This window comes from Watersipora subatra, chromosome 7 (assembly GCF_963576615.1).
Source record: "Watersipora subatra chromosome 7, tzWatSuba1.1, whole genome shotgun sequence".
Taxonomy (NCBI): domain Eukaryota; kingdom Metazoa; phylum Bryozoa; class Gymnolaemata; order Cheilostomatida; family Watersiporidae; genus Watersipora; species Watersipora subatra.
In genome coordinates this window covers 53,008,286-53,021,563 of record NC_088714.1, presented here as the reverse complement: position 1 = coordinate 53,021,563, position 13,278 = coordinate 53,008,286, and the positions used below count along the sequence as shown (strand labels likewise).

General features: G+C 34.9%; 1 protein-coding gene across 2 annotated transcripts in view; it reads right to left on the bottom strand.

Moving 5' to 3' along the window:
- The window catches only part of LOC137401114 (integrator complex subunit 5-like), a 74,544-nt gene that overhangs the window by 18,459 nt on the left and 42,807 nt on the right, over positions 1-13,278 (bottom strand). For both annotated transcript variants that reach the window (XM_068087481.1, XM_068087480.1), the window contains exons 3-8: positions 11,422-11,510; positions 9,748-9,911; positions 6,781-6,879; positions 4,838-5,009; positions 3,418-3,532; positions 2,685-2,748 (exon numbers count right to left, since the gene is read on the bottom strand). In XM_068087481.1, coding sequence (XP_067943582.1) covers positions 2,685-2,748; positions 3,418-3,532; positions 4,838-5,009; positions 6,781-6,879; positions 9,748-9,911; positions 11,422-11,510 — 703 coding nt within the window. The remainder of the gene's footprint in view (positions 1-2,684; positions 2,749-3,417; positions 3,533-4,837; positions 5,010-6,780; positions 6,880-9,747; positions 9,912-11,421; positions 11,511-13,278) is intronic.

Genomic DNA, 13,278 nt, shown 5'->3' with positions numbered 1-13,278 from the left:
TTTACAATTACAAACTAGTCCTAAATTGAAAACTTTTTTTACCGGTAAACCGAACCTGAGGAATCTAATTATGTTTGTTCCACGGCATTTATTTTTACATCACTATATTTTCGCACTCATCAGAGCTGCGAAATTAAGTTGCATCGAAATTTTACTCCATATGCTACTCACGAAACTAAATACTAGCGAAATATAAGTGTCCTAGGATACTTAAACTTTTTGAAAATATAGACAGAATTAGAAGTTTAACTTCTTTACTAGCATATGAAGTTAAAAGAGGACAACTCCAAAAAAAAAAACCAATACATCAGCACTTCTATGCTGGCCATTGTTCCTAATTAGCAGAACTTTTAAAACATTTCTAATTTTAAACAAATCAACAGTCAAACTATTTCTACTTGATTTTTTAATTAATGTTCTGATGTTATGAAATCTTAAACACAAATATACATATAAAAAATAAATAGAGGATTGTAGACAGAAAATGTGACATAGCTCTAAGGGATACTTTCTTTTCTAGCCATTCAAATTATCTGCATTTTCAGCTCAACCAAATAAAGATAATTTTCAGTTCATTTTAAAGAATGCAAAACATGCAACTTCAAATAGCTGAAGAAATAGGCATTTGTTGGGATCTGTGTGCTTCCTGGATTTACACTTCTCCATGCATAGAGCTTTATTATTTTAGTAGATATTTTAGTATTAAACTACCAAACCTTGCAACTTTTTCATATTCGTAAATAAACAGGAGCCAATTTTTAAATATATACATTCATATATAAATTGAAGTCTGACTAAAACTCTTCAAGAAACTACCTGGTCTAAAAACTTATTGGCCTTGCTGGCAAGTTGAAACCATAACCAGATGACGATGTGCCCTAGGCGATTTATGAAATAACAAAGAATGGATATAATACAAGAACTATTTTTAAAATAAGAACCGAAAAACAGAATGTCTACCAGTATTTATTCATAAGACGCATAAAAAGAGATAAAAATCGAAGGAAAATGAAAGTCACAAATAAAATAGAAACAGATCAACATCCCATATCCTTTCCAACACATATAACTTAGCACTCTCAACTATGTATGATCAAGGAATAAGCAATTTGCAGAGCATAAGCAATGTTGAATTCTGAGTCATAGACGACTCACTACAAGTTATGAAAACCGAACAATTTTAGAACAGATTTCTTTAAAAGAATATCATCAGACTCAGACATAATCCCCATCCACCCTTACTATGCCCCTGTCTACATACTTCATGAGGAAGCAATTCCATCTCTTCCAGTTGCTGACAACACAAATAATGCACCCATTGATATCTTTCACAAGGTCACTATTTTACAATTATGCAATATTCATACAACATTGATGTACAACTTTCTCTACAAAGGTATACAGTCAAACCTCTGCTCATAATCACCTCAACATGCATAATAAAATTTAAGTGAATATTTTAATACCAACACGCGACCATTGAGGTACCTTGCGGTTTTATAAGTAAAATTGCAGAGGCAAGTAAAAATTAAAAATAAGATGTAAATGTTATTATTAACATTACTTAGTCTAGATTAGAGTTATGCTCTCCTGCCAACCTATACACTACCATGTCTATATCTCTGCTATGTAAGATAATAAAGGTAATAGATAACTACATAGATAAAAACTTCATATAATTGATAATTATTACTTTTCTCAATCGTTTGGAGAGAATTTAGTTTTTTTATATATTTCTTTACATAGCTTTAGATAATGCATCTTTATAATACAATGTGCAATTATTTAAAGTATTGATTTCTAGGTTTGCGGGTTGTTGAAGGAATTAAAAAAATTACAAAATATTGTCAAAGAAATATTTGCTTCCACATTCAACAGTTTGGAAATACGAAGCAAATCTTTAAAAGTGAATTAATGATGTACACAGAGAGTTGATTATATAGACCACTAGACATGACCTGCATATGATGCTATATGCCTGCAGGTTGGTCAACCAATTACAGTTGGAGTCGTGCTACTACAAGAGCGAGCAATGAATCAGTACGCATGTAGGTCAACACTCAAATGGAATAAAGGCAGCTTTGTTTTGGCACAGGCCAAGCTTATTAGTGTGGGCAGACTTTAAAATAACCAAAAAAACATTTTAAATCAATACTATTCATATATGTAACATTTAATTTGAATATTTTGTTAAGAATAATTTAAACTAAATTTAAAAAAGAATGAAAAACCGTTGAACTAAGAAATTTGTAAACAATGTTATCAAGAATTATGATTAAGGTGAAACAGATTCTATACTTGGAAAGGTAGAACTTTGTTGTCTAATAAATCGTGTAGTAGAACTATATCTGCCTCAGAAGTTGTGTCTTCCATGAGGTATTCCTGGATCAAAATCCAAAAGAAACACAAAAATTTAAATTGATAAAACATCTTTCCAATCATGGTTACGCAGCATTGGTACCTAGGAGCAGGTATGTATTCTAATGAACATGTATAACTTTACTTATGTTAATAAATAAGTAATACAACTCCAAATTGGTAAGTGTCGATTAATACTTTTACATCCCTAGTTCCAACATGAAACAAGTGCATCGCAAAGGAACCTATAAACTTCTTTATAAACATTATCATTAATTTAATAATATCATATAATATCTTAGTTTTTATATTCACAGGCTACTAACCTGGGAAAGTCATGTGTTCCAACAATATAGTGGGCTGTCAGCTTGTTCAGGGTGTGTGTATTAACTGCAAACAATATCCAAGGTATAGAAGGATGCAGTTACTAATCATAGTTAATCAAACTAGAAGACTATGACTAAATTACTAGTGATAGAGCTATAAACTCTCAATTTTATTCTATGCTTTTGGATAGCCTTGTGCCTGTCTTCAGTGTGTTACCAAGTCTAGCAGCACAGACAACTGCCTCACCATCTTTCAGTTTGCATAAAATAACTTGAGAGCCATTGAGAATTCTAAACCACCCACTTTTTTTAAACTAGCAGTTGAAAAGGCCAGCCAAACAGCTAAATTTCTCACAAGCTGGACAGATAAACAAAAGGTTTCAGCAGAAATAGGGTTATGAGAAGCTAAGCTATCAGCATTTAGGCACGGCTACATAAAAAGTCTCATTCCTTCCTGCCCACCCTCTCTCTCTCTCCCTTTCCCCCTCCCCATCCCCCTCTCCCTCTCCCTCTCCCTCTCCCTCTCCCTCTCCCTCTCCCTCTCCCTCTCCCTCTCTTCTCTCTCTTTCCCCCCCTCTCTCTTTCCCTCTCCCTCGCAAACATCTACACATGTCGACAAAAGAATTTGCACACACCGACCTTCAGCTCTGTGCTAACAGTAAATGTTGCTACAGCCTATACTACAATAAAAGTCTCAATACTCAATAAGAGTCAAATCTCATATGATACTCACAAATAGCGCTAATATCAGAGGTTATTACAGGAACGATGGTGGCAGATAAGCTGGCAGTATTTAAAAGAAAGGTCACAGCTGTGGCAGCACCCGGAGGTGGTTGGTCTAAAACATTCTGCAACAAATTGCAATAACCATTGATAGCTTTACTTACTAACATTTCAGAGTAAAACATGGTAAAATGATGTACAAACATTTTAGAGACAACAAGCTATGATGAATGTTGAAATCCAAAACAAATCGAAATAAAGTATCAGCATATAGATTACTTGATGTGGCTCTATGAAATCAAAAATCTACCAACATTTACATGTATATGTTGGTATGCTTGCTTGTGTAAATTCAACGAACTGAATTTACACAAGCAAGCAATACCCTAACTAAAAGAGAAATCAAATCCATTGAAGCAAGCAATGGTCTTTATATTAGATGAAGAGAATCCATAGAAGAAAGTAATAACCTATATGTTAGATAAAGGAAATCCATAGAAGCAAGCAATAACCTATATATTAGATTAAGAGAATCCATAGAAGCAAGCAATAACCTATACGTTAGATGAAGGGAATCCATAGAAGCAAGAAATAACCTTTATATTAGATGAAGAGAATCCATAGAAGAAAGTAATAACCTATATGTTAGATAAAGGAAATCCATAGAAGCAAGCAATAACCTATATATTAGATTAAGAGAATCCATAGAAGCAAGCAATAACCTATACGTTAGATGAAGGGAATCCATAGAAGCAAGAAATAACCTTTATATTAGATGAAAAGAATCCATAGAAGAAAGTAATAACCTATATGTTAGATAAAGGAAATCCATAGAAGCAAGCAATAACCTATATATTAGATGAAGAGAATCCATAGAAGCAAGCAATAACCTATACGTTAGATGAAGGGAATCCATAGAAGCAAGAATAACCTTTATATTAGATTAAGAGAATCCATAGAAGCAAGAAATAACCTATATATTAGATGAAGAGAATCCATAGAAGAAAGTAATAACCTTTATATTAGATGAAGGAAATCCATGGAAGCAAGCAATAACTTTTATATTAGATGAAGGAAATCCATGGAAGTAAGCAATAACCTTTATATTTGATGAAGGAAATCCATGGAAGCAAGCAATAACCTTTATATTAGATGAAGGAAATCCATAGAAGCAAGCAATAACCTCTATATTAAATGAAGGAAATCCATGGAAGTAAGCAATAACCTTTATATTTGATGAAGGAAATCCATGGAAGCAAGCAATAACCTTTATATTAGATTAAGAGAATCCATAGAAGCAAGCAATAACCTCTATATTAGATGAAGGAAATCCATAGAAGCAAGCAATAACCTATATATTAGATGATGTGATTCTATGAGAAGTCTAGCTATAGATTATAAAAAGCAACCAGAGTACTACACCTACAAACCTGCAAATATTCAACGATACATCTCCTAGCAGTCGTTTTGTGTTGAGCTGACAAATAGCCAAGTATAGCTGCTGCCGAAGAGAACTTGCTGCTGCCTTGAGAATTAGGAGAGATGAACTCTTTGTAGCCTGCCACGAGGACCCTGTCTATGATAGTCTTTGGAAAACATGACCTGCCCAGGGAGATATAGAACTGTGCGGTGATTATCATGACTAGCAATGACAACCAATTTTTTGAAACTGTTTTGTTATTGAAATCATGATAACTAGTGCTAACAAAACATTTTTATCCAACACACAACGACCCATTTTTTACTTAAAACTAGGATTAAAGCATTCCTAAAACAAGACATACTATTCAATCTACTCTTATTATCTATTATAGATCATAAAATGACTGATATCTTACCTTTTCTAGCTCAATTACAGACGACGACACAAAATGGCCTACACAATTGTGTTGATGTCATCATTTAGGTGGTGAAGATAGCGATTGATGACATCAGCATTAATTCTTCAAATGGTCTGCACATACTTTTAAACCATTACCGCCACGTACAACTTTTATCGTACTTACAAGAGTAAATCAGACACGCTGATTCCGATTTTGTACTCAAAATAAAGATTTGTCCACTAACTTTCAAAGTAATTTAGGCTTTTTTACAGCGTTTTAATATCGGTCTCGAAAACAACAAGCTCCGCCCATAAATATGTGACGTACGCTAGCTTTTTAGGAATGGAAAATGGGAATGTTTATTCTGATTTAGAATGATAGAGATGGGTGTCTTAAAACCCATTATTATCTAAATTCAGCCTGTAAAATAATCTCAGTCTTTTATGAAAGGTAAATAAACTATTTAACATTGCATATTTAAAAATAAGCTCAAAAAAGTGCGATAACAACGCCGGCTTGTAATAAAATCGCGCGTTTTTGAACTCATTTTTATCAGCGTTCAGCCTATTAAACGTCTTGTAACAAGCTACAAACATTATTAAATAGTTTATCTATCTTTCATAAAAATCTGAGATTATTTTAGGCTGCAAGCTGAACTAAGATAATAATGGGTTGTAAGACACCCATCTCTATCATTCTAAATCACAATAAACATCCCTAACTTCCGTTCCTAAAACGCTAGGCTACGTCACATATTTATGGTCGGAGCTTGTTGTCCCGATTGTGTTGTTTTCGAGACGGATATTGAAACGCTTTAAAAAAGCCTTACTGACTTTGAAAGTTAGTGGACCAATCATTATTTTGTGTACAAAATCGGAAACAGCGTGTCTGGTTTACCTAGAAAATACGATAAAAGTTGTACATGGCAGTTATGGTTTAAGTTGAGCTGTGCACAAACTACAGATGTAAAATACCCTTCATACCGGATGCTACGTAACTAAGCCTGGTTAAAAGAGGGAGAAGGAAATTGTTATGTAAATTCTAAGTATTTATTATTTTACCATAAAAGAGTAATATTTTACCTTACTGTTTTACCATAAACCATTTTACCAACTCCAGCATACATGTAGCCTACATCATAGTTAAATTATAGGGAAGAAAACATTACGAATTGTTAATGTTGGGAATTAGATCCCAAGTTTAAGTAGAATAAATGACCTTGACACAGACTCTGTAATAGAATGAAATAATATATTAAGTAAAATAAAACTAAGTATTGCTGCAAAAAAAACTACAGAGTACAAAAAACGAGAGCACCTTAAATGCAACATCACAAAATCAAACAGGTAGAGAGGGTGAGTAATTCTTAACCAAGGTGTACTATAACTCTATCAAAGTGAAACTGCTAGGAGGGAAGAGTTCATTCTCCTTGGGTATGCTACTGCCCAAGCAAAGTGAAACAAACTGCTAAGCTGGACCAATCACACTCACCTGAGGTATACTACTGCCGAATCAAAATGCAACAGCTAAACTTTGCGAGTCAGACTCACCCAAGATGCGCCACAACCCAATCAAAGTGAGGCGAATATCTGATGGACGCATCCAGCAAACTCTCAACACAACCATCCACAGACACTGATGTGTTGACCCTACAAAGTAGTAAAGCATCTGGTCAAAACAGGACTGCGCTGCCAGTATAGAAACTGCAACAACTGACAGTACGGCTATAACAGGAAGTAGAATACAGCGAAGAATGTGACTGTATTTGTCAACGTTATCTGGTGAACCTTTCACATTTGCCTCATTCTAGTTCGTACCTAAATAAAGATTCTTGTGTGTAAACAGAATTTGTCATCCCCCTACTAATGCATTCTCGTGAACTAAAAGCGATGATCGAATTGCCCAAACTAGAAGTGATGGCTGCATCAATAGAAACTCACAACAGGTAATAGATTTCAAGATGAGTGCGGAAATTTTAATAAACAAAATAATTTGTGATGCTCTAAGAAAACCACTCAATGAATGAACAGCTTGATAATATGATTTTTAGAATACTAGTTCAGACAAGCATTCCCATGGATGTAACAGAATATGAAGAAATAGGATATGAGTTGTCTTCTCTTGGTCTAATAATGTTTGGAATAAAAGTAATTCTTAATTTTGTGCTCGGTAAATACATGTAGCAATGTATAGTCCTTTGTGATATATCTGAGACTTAGTCACTGAGCTTCCAACTGATAAAACTACCGCAGCACTGGGGCCAAAATGTTGCAAATTTCTTATTGGCTGTTTCCATAGGACCTCGTTTGTGGACCTAACCTGTAACTTAATCAATAACTTGCTTATTGAAAAGAGAAAAACAACCTAAACATACAATCCAGCTGAACAAATAAAAAATTCTTAAAGATTGACTTGCAATAAAATTCACATTGCAGTTTATTTGGTATCAAAAGATTTACCATGTCTTACTCTGTTGTGTTGTAAGTGCCAAATATGTGGAAATGTGATTACAAGCTCTTAAAAGCTCAAAAACGAAAAGCCGCCGTAGATTGGAATCTCTTTATTTCGATGACATAGCCATGAAATTAGGTTATCGTTTTGTCACGTATGTTCTCACGTGAATTGAAAGGCCAATAAAAAGCTCAATATAAAACTTACCGTAGCAATAGTTTATGACAAACAATTCGGGTTTTACCGAAGACCCCGTATCAAATATAGATGCTCGCTACTTTACAGTTGTGTTTCGGTTTGGTCTAATCGGCAAGTCGTAATCTAATCATGTGACCCAATACTTCGCAAATAATTTCTGCAGCACTTTTCGATTATCACAAGTGACCAACAGACTCGTCATGATTATCAGACAATGATATGTACTCCTTCAAGCTAAAGCTAAAAAATTAAACGAATTTTTACGGCAAGTTATAAGATATCACGGCTAAAAGTGACAGCATTACGATGACGATAAAAAAGACGCGTAAGAACAATAGACATAGTTTTATTGAATGCGTGAAGTATATTTGTCAAAATATTTCGATGAATAAAGTTGCATGAAAGCGTAAACAGAAATCATCTCTCACAAATACATCACATTTGAGCCGTTTTGGAAAGAGAATCCAAACTACGGCGGTCTCGTGTGGCTGCAATTAACTGTTTGTTTTTGAGCTTTTAAGATCTTGTAATCGCCTTTCCACATATTTTGCACCTACAACACAACAGAGTAAGACATGGTGAATCTTTTCATATCAAATAACTGTAATGTGAATTTTGTTGCAAGTCAACCTTTAAATAAGACTTCATATTTGTAGCCAATGAGAAAGCCAAAACAAAAACGGAGTTGTCTACACATGACTGAAGCTCAATGCAAAGGGTACCTACATGTATATTAATTAAAATATGTAGTTGATTTGAGCTACCGTAAACCCTCTAATTGAATGCCATCTTTATTTGAACGCCATCTTTGTTTAAATGCTACCTTTATTTGACCGCCACTATAGGAGAAGGATGAAAAATGGAGTGCCACCCTTTAATTGAACGCCACCTCTATGTGACTGTCACCTCGACATTGTTTGATCTGTACGAAACCATCTAGAAAGTGATAACCAGAAAAGTATCCAAAAAATCATACGAATAAGGACTTGGTTGCTTTGCTAAAAAATTGTTTGGAAGCTAATATTGACTAGTGCCGCAGGGTAAAAGCAGAGTTGAGGTCAGAAGATGTTGTGGAAAGTATTGAACAGCCAGAAGATGTTCACTCCATCAAAAGCAATAATCATAACCTAACTAGCCGAGCAAACAATGCAAATATTTTTGTTTTTGCATATATTATAAGTATGGTTTGTTCATGTCACTTGTTCTTGAATATATATTTGTAGCATTTAGTAGACTATCATTAAAAAACTTAAAAATTTGCAGATTAATTGCACATTATTTGATAGCATCCTTACGATTATGTTAACTCGACTTACAATGGATCGGCGCTCATAACTCCTCATCTATTTCACATTAAAAAGAAAGTTTTGGCTGCAAACCGTAGCAAACATATTAATGAGTGCAATGAGTTTTTTATGCAACATTGTTAAATATAGATATCATTGCAGGTTAATTGCAAGCAATAGATATCAACTGGTAGAAATATTTTTTGGTTCGGTTTATCAATGCAAATTTATTTAGAGGTCTACAACAAGTTAGAGGTAAGTTAACAGATTTATTGCATTCAAAAAGGTTTATGTCGCTCAACCGGTCAGAGAGCGCAAAAAAAAAGGCAACATCCACTTTGCCATAAAAGGGTTAAATTTCTCTTCCTAAAATTTAGATTCATGAGCTAGTTGAAAAGTACAATGCCAGCCTCTATTTGAACACCACCTCTATTTGAACGCCACCGCTACTTCACGATCACTATAGAGGAAGGGTTGAAAAAAGAGCACCATGGCGTTCAAATAGAGGTGTTATGGTAACTTAAGTTTACAGACAGTCCCAGTAATTCAGGTGGTATATAACCAATTTCCACACTGACTCACAGAACAGAAAAGCAGTTGGAAGTTATCTCTATAAGAATTTTGGTAGCGCTGCAGGCCATCCATAGCTCCAACTTCTCTTCCACAGTATTCGTACTCGTGGTGAGAGGGGCAGCGTTGGTCGAGTTGAGTTTCTTACTAATATGTCCCAGCAGATCTATGGCCCACTGTTTAAAAAATATACAATTGGTTTAACATCTTTACATAGTGGGAATCAAAGTCATCTATGTCTTTAAGGGCAATAAGGACATATGTCATACTTAATCAATACTATTCGCCAGAGTGTTCCAAAAATGACTAGAAACATTTTAGTACTATCGCTGTTGCATTGGACGCTAAGGGCGCCAGTGGCTGTGCAAGACTGTGTATGTTTAGTGTGTTCCAGCCTTCTTACTAACAGCAAGATGGATGGGCTGTGAGTAGACTATAATTATGGTGACAATGACAAGCGGTACAAACCAGCACTCTTTAGTTGTATGACAATCTTAACGATGCATGCCATTTTTTGTTTGTCATGGCAATCGAAAGTACAAGATCATGGCCAATGAAAGAATTTATAAAAAAACCGCAATTTTACAAGCTAAAACATTGCAGCCCACAATCCCCTATGTTTCCTGCAGTTTAAAAAAGTGGCTCATGCCTGTAAGACTTTTCTAAATTATGATTAAGGAAAAGACCTCCTATATAGCATCCTTGACTCCATGTAAAAACTGCTGTGTATTTGGATTCCAGTATGGTTCTGGTATAGCCCTAAGAGTGCTATACTATAATCCGCTGTTTATTTTAACAGTGGCTTTTAACCCTGTAATTGTCATATTCACTAAACCTTCAACATTGAAAAGAAACACAATGTATATAATATTATATGTATATAACACACACACACACGCTCGTGTGCACACATAACACACACACATAACACACATGCGCGCACACACACACACGCACACACACACATGTGCGCACACATAACACGCACACACAACACACGTGTGCGCACACACTCACGCACACACACGCACAAACACATACACATACATATACAGTATGTATATGTTATAGTATATACGGTTTAAATTTTATTTTCAAAGTTAAAGTATTTAGTCAATGCCCATATGACAATTACAGCGTTATTACATATAATATACAATTACATTAGTATATATATGCTATAGTAGATATACACCATAATATTTACTATAAAATATATATATATATACAATAAATATATATATATATATACAATAAATATATATATACAATAAATATATATAAATAGATATAAATGGTTGGTTATCCTACATTTATGTTAAAAAGTAACTCTATGACTAAACATAAACATGATAAAGTAAAAGCTATAAAATAAATCTACACTAATAGTAACAAGTAGAGCAATCGTTTAGACTAAAACCTACGTAGAAAGTCGATTTTCCCACTACACATCTGTTTGGTGGTGTCACTCATCAGGTGTCTTTATTTAAAATTTTATACAAAGATACTTGATGAGCTACAACGCGAAACAGATTTGTGGCAAAAAAATCAACTTTCTAAATAAGTGTTTGTCTATACATAGACCTATATTTATATCAATATTTATTCATATAAAATAAGGCTACCGAATGAGGAAGCAAAGACAAGAATTAGTAACTTGCAGCTAGAGAAGAGGATATGGAATACCTTGGAGAGTTGTGGTGCCCATGATGGATCTACTATCAAATCACTGAAACCGGTAGAGATAGGGGCGAGACTTTCGTAAGCCGCTTGCTCTGAAAGGACCAAACAAGACGATGTGAACACGAAGCAGTACTGTACTGTGGCTACTGGCTCAATCCGGGTACAATATCAACATCCACCTATAGCTCATCTGATGGTTTATCAGCGCCCCAAACTAATTGATCTGGTTGGGGAAAAGCTGTAGATTTCGCTTTCTATAAGTTGAGCTTGAGACTTTCCAGGGCTGTTCCAGAATGACTCTAGATCAGTGGTTCTCAAGTGGTGGTCTATGGACCCCTAGGGGTCCACAAGAGGTTTTGAGGGGGTCCACAGGCTGGTGCTAGCATTGGTTTTTCTAGCTAGTTATTTACAGCTTTCTGTTTTATAGTGGTTGGATCAATGATATAAAACCCTAAAAGGATAGGCGATGGCTATCATATGGGCGGGGTTTAAAGATCGAGCGCTGTTGGGATTGTGCTAGCCTGGGTTTCGAGGCTATTGCAATTCCGGCGGGGTGGTCGCGTTGTCTTGGTAGATTTTTGGGTCCAGACTTTTATCACCTATGTGCATCAATCGCTGGATAGTACCTGATTTCCAGTTAGTAGTACAAAACAACAAAACCTGTAACCAGCAAACACGTAATTCTCTTCCTTTTCAATTTCAGCGATACACTAAGATCCATGGAAAATAAAACATTTCAATTTAAAATGCATTGTTATAAACACAATATATATTATGATGTTTATAAAGGGGTCGGTGACTTTTAGATAAGGAGCTCAAGGGGTCCGTGACTTTTAGATAAGGAGCTCAAGGGGTCCATGGCTCCAAGGTAGTTGGGAACCACTGCTCTAGATAGAGTAAGTTGAATTACTGCTGGTAGCTGATGGTAGAAATGGTTCTAAATTTAGACTGTCACAAGCTCACCAACCTCACCTATTTTAGTCTTAGTAGCCCGTAAAATGGTAAATCAGCTAAGGTAAATCTTATGTATTTAGTTTAGGCTGCAGGACATAAGTTTTTCTGCTGGCTATATTGAAGGGCACACCTTTGGCAGGTCTACTGAGGATATAGCAACATTTCGTGCACACCTGATTTAAAGTGAATTAATCTCAGATAACTGCAACGGACGCAAACTTTAGCCTAGTTCTATGATATGATGTACAAACTAACTACTATAAACTGATTCAAACATTTCTGCAGGAGCTTTTCAAATCAGCTACAAAGATCTGTTTCCTATCGTATCAGTATATATTATGATCTTTTGAAATATTTATTACTTTATCTTTTTATTTCATTGAATTTTATTATTTCACACAAATGTATTCACATAGATTTCTTTGATTAGGTTGAACGACAATCGTGCGATGAGTTGCGACAAATGAGAGACAGACACTTTGTGATAAGCTTACATGTGATGAAATCAGAGATAAAAGGAAAACAACCATACAAAACTTTTTGAATGTCATCGCTTGGCCATTGTGAAGCTGTAAATTTAAACTAAAATACTCAACCTAATATCTATCAATAAATTCCACTTTGCCAGTGTGGAATTTATCAATTAATTTTACTCCAATGTGTGTATGTGTGGGCGTGAGTGTGCGCGTGAGTGTGCCTGTATATCTGTTAGTTAAAGTAAACGCTATGCTTTCATTGCCAATTCAATTTTATTGGTCGATTTCATCCAAACCTCGCTCAGCGACTCCCGTCAGGTCACTAAAATATTTGATTTCACAACTTCGTCTGGTTCCTGAGTACCAGCCTTTTAAATATAAACTCGCACAAAATTTTGGTTTTTTCGTTAAAAAGTATTGACATTTTTCT